This window comes from Schistocerca gregaria, chromosome 8, assembly GCF_023897955.1.
Source record: "Schistocerca gregaria isolate iqSchGreg1 chromosome 8, iqSchGreg1.2, whole genome shotgun sequence".
Lineage (NCBI taxonomy): Eukaryota > Metazoa > Arthropoda > Insecta > Orthoptera > Acrididae > Schistocerca > Schistocerca gregaria.
The window spans coordinates 438,554,003-438,570,885 of NC_064927.1; the positions used below are offsets into that span (position 1 = coordinate 438,554,003).

The 16,883-nt window shown below is 42.3% G+C and overlaps 1 protein-coding gene across 6 annotated transcripts in view; it reads right to left on the reverse strand.

Annotated features, from left to right (window-relative positions):
- LOC126284693 (teneurin-4-like) overlaps positions 1-16,883 on the reverse strand; it is an 81,421-nt gene that overhangs the window by 13,627 nt on the left and 50,911 nt on the right. For 3 of the 6 annotated variants that reach the window (XM_049983823.1, XM_049983822.1, XM_049983818.1), the window contains 4 exons: positions 12,306-12,428; positions 12,107-12,223; positions 7,278-7,415; positions 7,070-7,186 (listed from right to left, as the gene is read on the reverse strand). In XM_049983823.1, the coding sequence (XP_049839780.1) occupies positions 7,070-7,186; positions 7,278-7,415; positions 12,107-12,223; positions 12,306-12,428 (495 nt within the window). The remainder of the gene's footprint in view (positions 1-7,069; positions 7,187-7,277; positions 7,416-12,106; positions 12,224-12,305; positions 12,429-16,883) is intronic. The other 3 variants (XM_049983819.1, XM_049983821.1, XM_049983820.1) reach the window with 3 other exon arrangements.

A 16,883-nucleotide genomic window follows, 5' to 3' on the forward strand; every position in this document is an offset into this window, starting at 1 on the left:
TTATTCAAAAGAGCAGTGAATCCAGAGTTACAGTTAATTTTTAGTACAGTTGTACTCCAGAATCTATAGCGACTGATAATGTGATCACATTTATCACACATAAATTTGATCAACGTAGCATATAACACCACCACCTTATTACCGAGCATATCATATGTTGAACGTTTTAATAGACACACTAGCTCCCCACTGACAGCCTGCAGCGATTATCGGAATGGATAGGATCATTCCCTCCCCCGGTAAATAATGACGTTTGATACCACGTATAACGAAAGCCATCAGTACACATCTATGAGTTTGCTTGTGGGATATCAGGTACCCACTCGAACCGGCACTTTGTAGTCTATTGACGACTTTTTGTCTGAGAAGAGAAATGCTCGACGGGTGCATGTACAATGGTCGTGGACGAAAAGGAATATGAGGGAGACACATAAGATGAAACGATGCGCGGTAATGCAGAATTTCCAGAGAGTCAGTATAGCCTTCTGTTAAGGAGACTCCAAATGGTCAAAGAGGTTAGGGCTCATTTCTCTGAAATTAAGCTATATTCTGAGGGAAAATGTGGGTTTCTCAGCTGCTTGCCGAATTAAGGACGGGGCTGGTGGAGAAGTGCGTGCATGCCACACTACTGCTTAGGCAGGCGCTACGGTGCCCAAGTCAGTGGTTGGCCGTACTTCCTGGTGTCTTGTGGTCTATTCTTTCTTGTTGTGGAAGTGCTTATCACGCCGCAGTGCGGACACGGAAGTGGGCAGTCAGTGCAGAGAGAGAGACGAGGAAAGGCGTTTACTCGCCGACATGGAGGAGCCTTGCCGGAAGTTTTGAATGTGGTTTGTTTACTGGAACAGGTCGCGCACACTGAGCGATCGCAAGTCTGCTCTATTTTTTGTGGATCCTGGAGGCAATGCAGCCTGAACTTATGGCAGTAACTATAGTGTGACTTGTCAACTAGACCACTCGGAGAGAATTTGGCCATGATGTGTGTCTGCTTGCGATAAAAAGATGTATTGTGATTTAATTTCTCGTTACTACTTACAGATTTTTGGCTCGTAGACTCTTTTTAAGCGGTGTTCAGAGATTTGTGTGGTTCTGTATAGGGACTGACTTATATTAGTATAAATTAATAGGCAGTTCTCTCATTATTTTTACTATTATCTATGAGTGACTGTTAGCAGGATAGTGCACTTGTTGATGCACGGTCAACGTATTATACTTGTAAAACGTACTACTATACTGTGCCGTTGCACTAAGAACCTAAGGTTCCTTGTCGCTAATATGGAGTTGTTTCAGGGTAGTCTGTGACGTTTCTTTATGTTCATGGGAGCATGAGTGGACTGATGTTCATACGTCAAAGCATATGTTATGACCTAATGAGCGCTTTAGATGCAATGGGTTATGCAAAAGATGTTATCGCTATCCTCATGGTTCTAAAAATCCACGTTTGCTGCTGATCTCATTGTAAATTGATAAAATTGGCATATATTTTTGTAAAAATAAGGTTAAATTGAAATTTGACTGAATGTTAAAGCTAAGTAGTGGTAGTGATTAAAATAGGTTCTTTTAGGAGTTGTTTTTATAAATATTTAATTTTTAAAGATGAGTAAAAATTTGAAGTTCTTGTTCTGCTAATTATTATGTTTATGCTTAAGTTATTGTGACATTACATTCTGTGGAATTTTATTGAGCCAGAGTGATTACAACGTATTGCTGTCCTTTATTTGATTTCAGTTACAAGGACACGTTTAGTGTTCAAGTGAAATTGCACTTTTGTATTTATCTTGACTCAAGGTATTAATAAATAAACAAGGGTTTAAATGTTAATTTCAGGTGAGTCGATCGATTTCACTATTTTCTCCTGTCCACCCAAGCCACCACACAATGGTAAGCACTCAATTTTTTTTTCATTTATCAAAACTGGTTTAATTGCTTAGTTAAGGAAGAATGTTCCTATTGCAGTTAAATTATGCATCTAAATCATTCCTTCGGTGTTAATTATCCTGCCTCTCAGTTACGGATTTTCTATGTACCAAATCTTTTGGTAATCATAGAGCATTTATGGTCTTTATATAAGTACTTTTCAAAAGAAGACCATGTAGTGATTAGTGATAATGGATGCGACGGGAAACAGTGGAACATTTAGTTACAAGACACATTCTAACACGCCAAATGATACATATACTACACGTAAAAGAAAAAGAAATAATTGGAGAAAGTAGCATGGGAAAATTTATAGACTTGCCAACGGTCATCAATAAAAAATGAAATACAGCAATTTGAAGTTGAGGTCCAATCTCGAAACTACGCAGTAGTTTGTGTGAAGACGTAAACATGAACACAAATATCATAAACGAAACTAGCGGCACTCTATAATTATCCTTCAGAGTACAAGCATTTTCTTGCTGACCAATAGCACAATAAGGGTTGCTAGAATGATTGCGTCAGTAATTGACAACTAGGCCACAAGTACGAGCAGGGAAAAGTGTGATGCAGCTGTAAAGAATCGTGGACTAAGAGATGATTGTAAAATAACAGTAAAATCGTTTATGGAAAAACTCCCTAAACTGCAGGCCTGCAGAAGACATTTAAAAGAAATTAAATTAAAACATTTTCTAAAGCACAATCAAATCTGTCTGGGTTGAAGTGCATAGAGAAAAGCTCTGAACATTATCTAAACTGAACTTTGAAAGAACGTTTCCAAAAGTATCCACATCAGTAACAATGTCTCACAAAATAAATGGATAACAGTAGGTGTTAGGAAGTTATCCAAAACTCTTAAGTACCCCACGTCCATTAAAAAGTATCATAAAGAGACAGGGTTCTTAAATTTTTGTCATAAGTGCAGAAAGAATTATAGAAAAGCACTCTTTGCCCCATCTTCCTATTCATAACGAATCCTACTCCTGCTTTAAAGCTCTCTGGTGCTGTTGACGAACCCAAGCTATATTAACATCCTCAGTGACAAAGTGTTGCCCTTTCTTCTAAATCTTCATGTCGAGTATGCGGAGGACGCTCTCGTCTTCGAAGGTAACAACTACACCAGTCGCTCTTAATCTCACAGAAAATGTGAAACACAGTATTAGGAACATTGGGTGAAATGTAGGAATCAACATAGCCGCCGTTTGGTAGCTTTACAGAAACCATCCAGAACTCAATGGCTTGTGGGCTGTCTTCCCCTCCACACTGTGATAGTTGTCAAGGACAGAGATGTCTACTCATTGTTCGTCTGGCGTACTTAATTGTCTGACACGGCTGAGTCTAGCTGTAACTAATTCATTTTTAGTCACTTCATAAATGCACAACTTACGTCGTAAAATGTAAACTTGCACGGCCGAAAACGTCATAATCAATAAAATATTCCAAGCTACTATACCATGGTCGAATAGACTGCACATTAAAACTCAAAATTTCGTCCCCATCTGCGAATGAAACATTTTCAAGGGGGATCGTACTTGTTTTGAGTGCCCGAGTTACACCCTGGCTCGCTACTGACTGCAGCAAAGTTCCGTTTCTGTGTACTCCCGTGCTACGGCGCAACTTCACATGCTTTGAATACCCGCGGCGCAAATGGCCGTTGTTGACAGCTGTCTCCGCTGTTGCTATCATCCCATGGTGGAACACTGGTACACATCTTCAATACCTGAATTCAGATATCATTCATTTTCACTACCTCCTACTTTCTGCTCAAATTTCTGCAGTATTTAACGATCTTAGTTGCCTATCTGTACAGTCTTTCATGGTATTCGTTTGTGGCTGCCAGCACTTGCATTATATCAAATACAGTTTGGTGCTTTCCTACTTGCAAGAATTGTGCTTGTACTCTTCTAGGTTTTTCTTGTAGTTGTAGTAGTAGTACTCGCGCACACTTCCCCACAAAAACAAGGAAACCTATAAATTCCTACTTTTTGCGGTGATTTGCTAGCATCCTTGGCCAATTTTAGATGACCCTGTATCTTCCGGATGGGTTTGTAGATTACCGCAGTGTTCCATTTTATAAAGATTTTTCCTATACGGTCAGTAATGTCCTAAACGAAAATCTGGTAGGAAAAATTTGGATTCCTCAAGCTCTTGTGCATGGCTATTATTTTTCACGGCGGACTTAAAGCTCTTTCTATCTCAAAAGATGAATAACAGTTATTGAGCAATGCAGAGGTGAGGTGTTTTAATAACTCGTCAGGCAGCTCTGATTCGCAGATGTTCCTTGCTCCATCCACCAGGCTTTTTATGGTGCCTCGCTTTCGATATGAGTGGTGCTTCTGACCCCGGTGTAAGTAGCGGTCTGTGCGCGTGGGTATTCGGTAAACTCTGTGGTCTAAGCTAGCATCTTCTGTCTTGAAAAATAGCAGATCAAGAAAATGTAATCTTCCGTCAGCCTCCACCTGCAATGTAAACTGAATCTTCGGGTTAAACTATTTGAGATGAATGCGAAAACCACCTCGGCCATGCAACTGTGCAGAGGAAGCAAATATTCGGCTTTATTTCGGCAGTTTTCAGTGTTTGCTCCTCGAATTTTTCCATCGGGAAATTTGCTGGAACTGAGCTTAAGGGACTACCCACAGCCACGCTATCGCTCTGTTCATAGCACGCATCGTCACATTTGAGTCACGTGGTCGCGATGCAATATTTAAACAGTTCTGTAATATGTAGAGGAAAAACCCTCTATCGAAGAGAGCATTCAGAAACGTCTGTTGGATTCAGTTGCACTGTCACCAAGAGTTTATGGATTGCCGAAGAGGTATAAAGGAACTTGTTCCTCTGAAGCCTATAGTGAGTCCACTGGTTGGCCCACCTATTCGATTGTCAAGTACTTTACAATATTATTATTACCGTATGTGGTCCAATTGGCCTCCTACAGCAAGAATTCGGCACATTTTACCAATAAATTAAACGTCTTAATGGTCCAGCCAAAGGACACATTAGTCAATTTCGATGGGTTATCGCTATTTACTATGGTTCCTCTCGATGAAGTCGTGCAACAGGTGTGTGAGCCACTTGCTGTTGGGTATTCGAAGCATGTGACGTCACGCCACTGCCAGGGAGTATGCGTAAACGGAACTCTGTTGCTACACTCCTGGAAATGGAAAAAAGAACACATTGACACCGGTGTGTCAGACCCACCATACTTGCTCCGGACACTGCGAGAGGGCTGTACAAGCAATGATCACACGCACGGCACAGCGGACACACCAGGAACCGCGGTGTTGGCCGTCGAATGGCGCTAGCTGCGCAGCATTTGTGCACCGCCTCCGTCAGTGTCAGCCAGTTTGCCGTGGCATACGGAGCTCCATCGCAGTCTTTAATACTGGTAGCATGCCGCGACAGCGTGGACGTGAACCGTATGTGCAGTTGACGCACTTCGAGCGAGGGCGTATAGTGGGCATGCGGAAGGCCGGGTGGACGTACCACCGAATTGCTCAACACGTGGGGCGTGAGGTCTCCACAGTACATCGATGTTGTCGCCAGTGGTCGGTGGAAGGTGCACGTGCCCGTCGACCTGGGACCGGACCGCAGCGACGCACGGATGCACGCCAAGACCGTAGGACCCTACGCAGTGCCGTAGGGGACCGCACCGCCACTTCCCAGCAAATTAGGGACACTGTTGCTCCTGGGGTATCGGCGAGGACCATTCGCAACCGTCTCCATGAAGCTGGGCTACGGTCCCGCACACCGTTAGGCCGTCTTCCGCTCACGCCCCAATATCCTGCAGCCCGCCTCCAGTGGTGTCGCGACAGGCGTGAATGGAGGGACGAATGGAGACGTGTCGTCTTCAGCGATGAGAGTCGCTTCTGCCATGGTGCCAATGATGGTCGTATGCGTGTTTGGCGCCGTGCAGGTGAGCGCCACAATCAGGACTGCATACGACCGAGGCACACAGGGCCAACACCCAGCATCATAGTGTGGGGAGCGATCTCCTACACTGGCCGTACACCTCTGGTGATCGTCGAGGGGACACTGAATAGTGCACGGTACATCCAAACCGTCATCGAACCCATCGTTCTACCATTCCTAGACCGGCAAGGGAACTTACTGTTCCAACAGGACAATGCACGTCCGCATGTATCCCATGCCACCCAACGTGCTCTAGAAGGTGTAAGTCAACTACCCTGGCCAGCAAGATCTCCGGATCTGTCCCCCATTGAGCATGTTTGGGACTGGATGAAGCGTCGTCTCACGCGGTCTGCACGTCCAGCACGAACGCTGGTCCAACTGAGGCGCCAGGTGGAAATGGCATGGCAAGCCGTTCCACAGGACTACATCCAGCATCTCTACGATGGTCTCCATGGGAGAATAGCAGCCTGCATTGCTGCGAAAGGTGGATATACACTGTACTAGTGCCGACATTGTGCATGCTCTGTTGCCTGTGTCTATGTGCCTGTGGTTCTGTCAGTGTGATCATGTGATGTATCTGACCCCAGGAATGTGTCAATAAAGTTTCCCCTTCCTGGGACAACGAATTCACGGTGTTCTTATTTCGATTTCCAGGAGTGTATTAGGGCCCGAGCCAGGGTGTGAATCGGACACAAAAAGAAACTACGATCGCCCTTGAAAATGTCCTCTGCGGGTGGGGGCGAAATGATAAGTTTTAATGTGAAATTCTTTCGTCTACGGTGTAATAGCCCGGAATATTTTAATGACTGTGACAACTTTACATCACTTTCCATTCAAATGGCTCTGAGCACTATGGGACTTAACATCTATGGTCATCAGTCCCCTAGAACTTAGAACTACTTAAACCTAACTAACCTAAGGACGTGACACAACACCCAGCCATCACGAGGCAGAGAAAATCCCTGACCCCGCCGGGAATCGAACCCGCGAACCCGGGCGTGGGAAGCGAGAACGCTACCGCATGACCACGAGATGTGGGCCACTTTCCATTAACAGCTGGTTGACAGACTTTGCACCAGGCAGATATTTTGTCAATATCTATATGCCATCTTTTATAGACAAAAGTTCGCATCATATGCGAAAACTTTTTTATAGTAGTGCTGCTAAGAAATTACCGTAGATAAAAATAATGTTTAGTTATATTCCAGGAAGGAAAAGAAATTATTGTTACGAATAGATTACAGACCTCTGCGCACACGAGGTGGACACGCCTTGAGAGTGCAGGCGAAAGTCTTGCCGTCATCGCCGCACCTACACGTGTTGCAGTCTTGCAGGAAGGTCGTCCCAGGTGTGCAGCTTTCTTCTACAGTAAGGACAAGTTTATTACGCGTTAAATGGAGTACTATTTATATGCTAAGAGAAAAATAAAACTGTTAGGCCAATAGTGTGCTGACCTGTTTGCGGTCTGGACGGACATAGCTTCAGGGTACAGGCCGCCGTCCTGCCGTTTGCACCGCACGTGCAGGTGTTGCAGTCCTGGAGGAACGTCGTCCCAGGGGTGCACTTGTCTTCATCTGTCGTACAAGTAACAGCTGGCATTAAAATGGCGCATCAGTTACAACGAGGAGCCAAAACGTTATGACCACCACGCGTCTCAGCGTCGCCTCACATCGTTGTGAGCGCGTGAACGTGTACGAAACGTATATGAATGGCGTAGGTACAATAGGGAACCATTCTAGCAACGACAGAGGCCGCAAGTGAGGAAATCCACTGACGTAAATGAGTACCAGCGGCATTGTCAAAGAGGGCAGAGGAGCGCACGGAGCTTCAGGACACACGCCTGCCTTTCAGGAGGGAAACTGCCTGTGAAGAAGGAAGAATGGGCTATGATCAGCGGCATGAGGATGCAGAAAGCAGTGGAAACCACTGCATCAAATAAACGTAAGGTGAGTCTACCGCACTTCTAGCCTGTAGGTGTAAAGAGTGTCATGATGACCTGTCCATTATCAAAAGGTTCCGGTGTCGTTCCCCATTCCGATCTCCAGAAGCGGACTGCCGACAAGGAAGTAACCATGAGAGAAACACTGAATAACCAACGAGAGAACAATGTTCTACATCTTTGTGCTCTTTCCGCGAAATGTAAATTGGCGGCGGTAAAATTGTACTGCAGTCAGCCTCAAATGCTGGTTCTCTAAATTACCTCACTAGCGATTCACGAAAAGAACGCCTCCTTTCCTCTAGAGACTCCCATCCGAGTTACTGAAGCATCCTGAAGCAATCTAGATATAATGGGGATAAGCGAAGTGAAAAGGAGAAAACACAAGGATTTCTGGTCCGACGATAGTGTAATGTCAACAGCAGCTGAAAATGCTAAACGGAAGTAGGATTCGTTATGAATGGGAAGGCAGGCAGAGACTATGTTACTTTGAACAGTTCAGTGATGTGGTTGTTCTTATAGGAATCGACAGCAATCCAACACCGACAACGATAGTTCAGGTAAACATGCCGACGTCGAAGGCGAAGATGAAGACATAAAGAAGGTATATTAGGATACTGGACGGTAATACAGCATGTAAAGGGAGATGAAAATCTAATGGTTATGGGGGACTGCAATGCATTTCCGAGGGAAGGAGTAGAAGAAAAGATTGCAGGAGAATGTGGGCTCGGGACGAGGAATGAAAGAGGAGAAAGACTGATTACAATAAATTTCTGCTAGTAATAGGGAATACTCTGTTCAATAATGGAGGAGGTATACTTAGAAAAGCCCCAAACACATTGGAAGGTTCCGGCTGGATTAAATTATGTCCTAACAGAGGTTCCGAAGTCACATATTGAACTGCAAGGCATATCCAGGAGCAAATATAGAAGCACTAAAAACTTAATACTGTTGAGGGTAGATTAATGTTTAAGAGATTCATCCGGAAGTGGGATACTGAAACATTGAGAAATGATGAGATGAGTTAGAATTTGGCGAAATATGTGCATACCGAGATAAAGAACACCACAGCAGGCTGTCCAGTTGAAGAAGAGTGACATCTCTAGAAGGGGAAACATTAGATGTTGTACAGACAAACACAGGTACAAGCAAGGAAACTGCAAAGAAACCTTGGATAACCGGAGAAATACTTCCGCTGATCGACGAAAGAAGGAAGTACAAAAATGTTCATGAAAGGACAGTACTGCAGTAATGTAAGACAGTTAGAAACGACATAAATCTGAATTGACGAAACAGCTCCAGAAAAAATGTGAAGATATCGAAAGAGAAATGTTCGTCGGAAGGTCTGATTCAGTGTACAGAACAGACAAAACGTCCTTCGGTGAAATGGAGAGCAAGGGTGGCAATGTTGAAAATACAGTGGAAATTCCACTATTAAACTTGAGGCAGAGCAGATGGATGGAAAGAGTACAATGAAGGCTTATATGACGGGTAGGAACTGTCTGATGACGTGATAAAAGCAATTTAACCTGATACGTAAGACATAAGGCATCCAGCATTGGAGACAGAATTTAAAACAGCTTTGGAAGACTTGAGCTCAGGTAAGGCAGAAGGAATAGAAAGCAGTTCATCGGTGTTTTTAAGGTCACTGAGGAAGACGGCAACCAAACGACTGTTCAAGTTGATGTTTAGAATTTATCAAACAGGTGACATACTACGGAAAAGTATCATCAACATAATTCCGTAAATAGCAAGACAAGAGAAGTGCGAGAATTATTGCAGTAATAAGCGTAACATCTCTTGCATCCAAATTGCTGACGAGGGTAATGTGCAGAAGAATGAAAAAGAATGTTGAGGATTGGACTTGATAATGGAAGCCAGACTGAAGAAAATTCAAGATATGTTCGTAGCATTTGTCGACCTTGGAGAAAGCTTTTGACAATGTAAAATATTGCAGAATGTTCGAAATTCTCAAAAAGAAAAGAGTAAGCTCTAGGGAACTGCGGGTAATATTCGAGGGGCGTTCAATAAGTAATGCAACCCAATTTTTTCTCGACCAAGTTCGGTTGAAGAAATGTGGAATTTGTCGTGGGGCATCGTAGAATATTTCGACATCAGCCCTTATAGTTTCATGAAGTTCCGAAAATTGACGGGACTGTACAAATGGTGTCTGTAACGGTGGTGCGTCCCAAATAGAGAGCTGTCATTGATATTTATAGGAGCTTGCAGAATGTCTATGGAGACGTGGAGGTCAACAAAAGCATGTTGAGTCGTCGGGTGAGGGGTCTGTCATCGTCGCAATAAGGTCGCGTAAACCTGTCCCATCTCCCGAGTGGGCGCTGATGACCGCGCAATTGAGCGCTCCACAAACCAGACATCATCATCATCATCATCATCATCATCTGCCGCCTGCTGGCCGGCAGCACAAGGCTGCGACTCCCGCCACGTTGTAAAGTGAAGAATAACTCAGTGTGTTCGTTGTCACAAATATTCAAATGATATGACAACGCAAGGTATCACACAACTGCGGACGCGAGATAAACGTACAAATCTTCAGTCGACTCTTCTTACTCATCCACACTATAGCTAGGATCACGTACACTTCTCTCTCTCTCTCTCTCTCTCTCTCTCTCTCTCTTCTCTCTCTCTGTCTCTCTCTCTCACACACACTCTCTTTTTTTTACTTTGGCACGACTTCGACTGGTAGAGTGGTACCATGCTGGCATACTGGCCCTTCCAGTAAGGTGGGGTAAGGCCTTCGCATTGAATGGAGGTAATGTTCATAAAAAGGGTTTAGTAGCCAAAAGAATGGGCAATAAACTGACAAAACAATATTGATTTCAGTAAGAAATGTGTTACATTACTTACTGAATGGTTCTCGTACAATGTGTCGAAGAACTAAGAGGGGACAGTAGGAAATGCTCCGATGTAATACATGGATGTAGTCTTTCTTTCCGACTGTTCAGTCTGTACATCAAACAAGTAATGATGGAAATACATGAAATGTTCAAGAATAGGATTAAAATTCAGACTGAAAAGATATTCTTAATAAAGGTGAAGACAAATTACTAAACCTGTTGAATGGTATAATCAGTGTAATGAGTACAGAATAAGGAAATAGAATAAACCGAAGAAAGACGAATGGAATCAAAGTAGCCCATTACGGACGCAAAGAGGATATAAAACGTAGACCAACATAGACAAAGAGGCGTTCGTTGCCAAAAGAACTCCATTATTATTAAACATAGACCTTCATCTGAGGAGGAAAATTCTGAGAATGTATATTTAGAGGACAACATTAGTATCACTGACACTGAAAAACCCAGAACAAAAGAGAATCAAAGCCTTTGAGATGTAGAGGTACAGAAGAATGTTGCAAGTTAGGTGGACTTATAAGCCAAGGAGCTGCGATGTTCTCCGTAGAATCGATCCACAAAGGAACATATAGGAAAACACTGATAAGAAGGAACGTGATAACAGAACATTTGTTACGATATCAAGGGCTAACGTCTGTAGCACTGGGGGGAGCCGGAAAGGGTATAGTTACAGAAGAAGACTCTGGAAAAGGTTCAACAAATAAATGAGGACATTGATAGCAAGAGCGGCCCTGCGATGAAGAGGTTGTCACAGGACGAGAATTCGTACCGGGCCGCATCAAACCAGTCGGAAGAGCGATGACAGAAAAAAAAGTGAGTTTGAATATGGACAGATTTGTATGGCCCGTAGCGTGAGAAGGAGTATCTCGCAAATGGCGAAGATGACCTGCTGTTCGTGTGCTACAGACACGCACATCTATCGAAAGCGACTACAGGATGGTGAAACCACGAGTGGTTAACAAGGTGTTCGACAGCCAAGTCTCATCACAGAACGTAAAAGCTGGAGACTTTCCCGCTCTGCAAAGAAGAACTGACGGCGCTCTAAGGCAGACACGTCGCAGAGAACAGTGCATGCATAGGTGTTTCGCTGCACAACTTTCAGCAGCTCCATTGTCGAACATTTGGTTCGCAGAAGTCAACCTCTACTTGTTCCCATGTTGACCAAATGACACCGTCAATTTCGATGGCAGAGGCCATACGACCGTCAGGATTGGGCCGGGTATCGATGGAAACTTGTCGTCTGGCAGGATGAATGACGTTTCTTGTTACATTATGTCGTTGGAACTCCTTGAAGTAAGCGTAGACATCTGATACAAGGAGATGTGAACTCCATGCTGCAGATATGCGACTGTGTTGGTTTCCAAAGATACACCAACGCGGTGCTAAGGAAGTAGTCATAATGTTTTGGCTCATCTATCCACTTATAAATTGTAGGATAACACGAAGGCAGCACGATGAGTAGTACACTGACCTGCCTGTGTGCCAGTTGAACATGCTTTCAGGGTGCAGGCTGACGTTTTCCCATCAGGACCACAGGTACACGTGTTACAGTCCTGCATGAAGGTCGTTCCAGGTTTGCAACTGTCTGCTGTAGAGACAGTAGTAAGCACAAGGTTACAGTGTACTGAAATGGCGTACCAATTACATAATAGTTGAAGAAATCCACTGACCTCCCTGCTCGCGAGGAAGACATGCCTTGAGCGTACACGCTGACGTCCTACCGTCAGGGCCACAAGTACAGGTGTTGCAGTCTTGCAGGAAGGTAGTGCCAGGTGTGCACCTGTCGTCATCTGCTGTAGAATTAATAGTGAGCACAAAATTAGGATCTGTAGCGAGTGTCTTCGTCCAACTTAAAGCTTACTGTAAACAGTGAAGATGAAGTGTCAATGTCTACATCCCCAAAACATTGGTACTCAGCTAGCCAACTTGTGTGGTAGAAGGTACATAGCGTACCAGTACCTACCCTGTAACGATACAAGTATCATTACCACTTTCCACAAACTGTTTCATTTCAATAATAAAAAAAATTCATTCGTTGCTTGGTATTTGAGCATCAGCCGTACATAAATTGAGGAGAATACATTGAAAGCCGTGAGCTCTCAGAACAAGCACTTTACGCTTCTGCTACCCAGTGGCATCAGTGATAAACTGAGCTCACATACAACTGCACAGTACTGATGCCAGACAGATAAATGAGCAATATTAAATTGTAGATATATTTTTGAACTTTACTGTTTAAATAATGATTTGTATATAGTTGCATGTATTTCGTAAAACTGCTTTTATCATTGTAATTGTTGTGGACTGTAAATACAGGGTCATGATTTTAGTTCTAAGACAGAAACAGTAGGGACTTCCCCACGGAATTGTTTTGGAGGCAAAATTACAGCCCTTTTGCTCACTAGAACATTCTATAAGTAGAACTGGAACACTGTCTCGAGATACATGTGAAACGGTGAAGACGTATGTTACGTTGCGGTGAACAAAATTGAGCATAATTGTTGTAAAAGGCTCGAATGGATGAGATAAAGTTGCTACTAATAATTCAGCAATTCTTTTAAGCTGCTCTTATGAAAGGAAGTAGAGGTTGCTCTATATTTTGTGGGCCACTAAGATTTATATTGTTGTATGCTGGCATTACGTTGCAGCATTACGTTGTGTTGGCCAAGTATGATGTGGAAAGTACTGTGACATCCAAGCCATAATAAAAAGCTGCAAATTCATCATACTGTAGCAATTCTCGTAAGAGGCTATAATCAATGCTTATCACGTGTGAAGACACTAAGGTATATTTTTTATTGGTGCAGTTCATATAATTGCTTTCATACTAGGACGACTTATTGCTTAAAGTCATTAACTTCTTTCCCTTTTTCTGGAGATCTTTGAGTTAGGTATAAATATAACATGTACTAAATGCCAAATACTGGTGTAACTAAATAAAACACCGTAGTGTTGACAAAGAATCCTTACCAGCTATTTCGCTCTAAATATTACCGCAAACTGGAAGTACTGTTGCAGAAGAAAAGACCAAAAGGTACTTTACAGTTTTACTTACCTACAACAGAAAAATACAATGGTACCAATCCGTCTACACGATTTCATAAATTCATTTGTGTGTGGCGAATGTAACTTCCAGTTTGATCAATTGCAGGACATAGTGTTTATTGTTTAGTGAAAGTGTAATCACATCATTGCAGTCTTGTTTCAACATAAAGTGTAGTGTTTTAATAATCATTACAAAGCGTATTTCTATACACTGTGATCAGATATTGTAAAGTAAAACGAAAGTAATCCTTGAAACATTTTAATCCATCCCAAACAACCGTGAGAAGCCGGATTCAGAACCACCGACTACTGAAGAATTACAGAAGGTCATTCCAGAACTTAAAAACAACAAAGCGTCCGGACAAAAACAAATAGTGACCGAACTATGGAAAAAGGCTGACAAAAATACAGTTACATCCCTAAAGTGTGTTTTCGATCAAATCTGGAAAGAAGAAGAGATCCCCGCAGAATGGAGAACAGCTCTCATCCACCCTATCCACAAGAAAGGTTTGAAGACAGACCCCAACAATTACAGAGGAATATCACTGCTGGATATAACGTACAAGATTCTTTCTAAAGTCCTTTTGAACAGGGCACAGCCGCAATTGGATTGGAAGAAATGGGTCTGGATAAGAAAACAACTATTATAAAAGCGCCCCTTACACATACATTTTCGAAAGTTAAATTTATGGGCGTACTATCGGTACTCTTTGAAATAAAAACGGGAGTGCGACAGGGCGATGGGCTCTCGCCGTTGCTGTCCAATTGTGCGCTTGAGAAAGTAGTCAGAGAATGGAACACAAACATTAAGAGTGGTATAAGACTGGGTTGCAAAAAGAAGAACCTTAAAGTAAATATCATTGCTTTTGCAGATGATATGGCCCTGTTTGCTGAAACAATGGAAGAAGCACGGGAGCAAATCCTTGAACTAAAGAAACAAGCAGCTAAAATTGGTCTTCATATATCCTTTGAAAAAACTAAGATATTGACAAACATCAAGGACTCATGTAAATACATCAAAGTTCAAGAACAGAAGATTGAAATAGTAAAAGAATTCAAATATCTTGGAGAATGGATTAGTTGGAATGCTGGGGAAAGCAAAGCAATGGAATACAGAAAAAATAAATTTGAGTTGGCCTTTCAAGTAACAAAAAATACATACAACAAAAAATCCCTTTCATGGGGGTCCAAATTTACACATTACAAGACAGTGATTAAGCCAGAAGCACTGTAGGCAGCAGAAACACTTAACATGAATTTCAAAGGCCAAATGGAGAAACTTGAGGTAAAGGAAAGAAAAATTGTAAGAAAAATCATTGGGCCAAAATTTCAAGACAATGAGATTATATACATCAAAAATGAAACTCTCTACAAGAAAATTAAAAAACTTTCAGATTCTATGCGACAAAGGAGCATAAATTTTTATGGTCATCTTCTCAGAATGAATTCCAACAGATTAACTAAACAAATCTTTGACTTCTTCCGCAATCGCAAAACGAAGCCCAACTGGTTTAAAGAAACAGAGAAAAATCTAGTGGAATTAAAGATTTCAGAAAATTCACTTATTGATCGAACTGCTAAATTAATTACTAAAGATGAAAACATAAGATTTCAAGACAATTCCACACAAAAGTCCAAACCCTTCATCTCGGAAGAAGAGAGGAGAAGAAGATCAGAAAGAATGAAGAAATACTGGGCCCTAAGAAAAGAACAACGCACAAAGAAATGATTGATCCAGCGTACCCCAAAGAGGGTGAAACGAAAGAAGAAGAAAGAAGAGGTGCTTTGTGCAGATGAAAGTATTCTTTTTTCCGTCAATAAACTCAGCCTATGTATGGTGTCCATGTAACATCGTTATCTCAAAGTGTTGGCCATTAATATTTGTACCTTCCTCTTCAGGTTTTTTAGTAACTTTACTTCGTCGATTCCTTAAATCAAAATTCTGTTGATGTTGTAAGATACAAACTCTGCCTTCTAGACAAAGATTAGTAAAGTGAATGCTGATTACTTACCGCACGCAAGTGACCACCCACAAACATTTATGATCACGATAAATTATAAGCGATTACATATCCACATAGGATTAACTTCGTGAGGCATCGCAATCTACGCCCGTTTGATTAGCGAGATGCATGGAGGAGAAACATTTCAAATCGTTTGGCTACACACAAATCTGATCCTCTCTGCAGTGTTGCCAAAGAGACAGGAATTACCACTACGCTGACAATGATTAACAATGGCAAAATGTTCTCCAAGAAACCTAAGAGAGAATATTTTTATAGAAGTTACGATCGTTCTATGTGATACACTTACTGTGTTTTGATCCACCATTATCGTTTGTAGAACACTGCCGGGACACTAGAGCGCTTTACAAAACAAACTGCGTGACAAATTTGTTTTTCTAAAAACCTCGCAAATCGAAACAAGATGGAACAGTACAGTGATCGTTAAAGAAACTACATGCAAATCAGTTCCTTAAAACACGCCTTTGGCAAAGCAGGTTTCACTCCCTCACGCCGTGATGTCTTTTCTATTGACAATATTCAACAATTCAAGTACGTGGGCTCATCCATGAGCTTCTGACTTTGCAGTATAACGGCGCATCCAATTAGGTACTAACTATTCTGCAATTGAATAGTGTAATTTATTTGTAAGAGATCTGAGATATCAAATATTGTACAACATCGATCGCCAGATGGAAATGAGCGCCAATAGACATTTGAAGCATAAAATGGGAAGGTAGTGAGGAGAGTTTCATACACAGAAGCGATTAGGTCAAGTAGTTTCAGATTCAAACCTTATCGATTCTTCAAAAACGCAAAACTGTTGTTAATTAAGAACGGATAAGGAAAGTTGAACATTTTAGAATGTCCACAAACGCCCGAAGGTATAAACTTAATTTAGAAAATGAAGAGCTGACCGTCAGCTAGACGGGAAGTATTTTGAGGCTGAACAATGATGGACCCAACGCTGTGGAAGTGCTTGTTTGTGAAACGCTATGGAAGATCTGTGTGAATTTGTACCAGGGGTTGGCGCTTTGGAGGAGCAAGTATGTCGAGGTGGAAGACTCACCCACGGCGCAGGGAACCGCCACTAGCGCTAGGAGCTACCAGAGAGTTCAAGAGTTTAACGCTCATTTTGACTGTAACATGGTGTACCTAACAAGTTTTAGAAGTTAAATATGGTTCCCATTCTCAAACCAA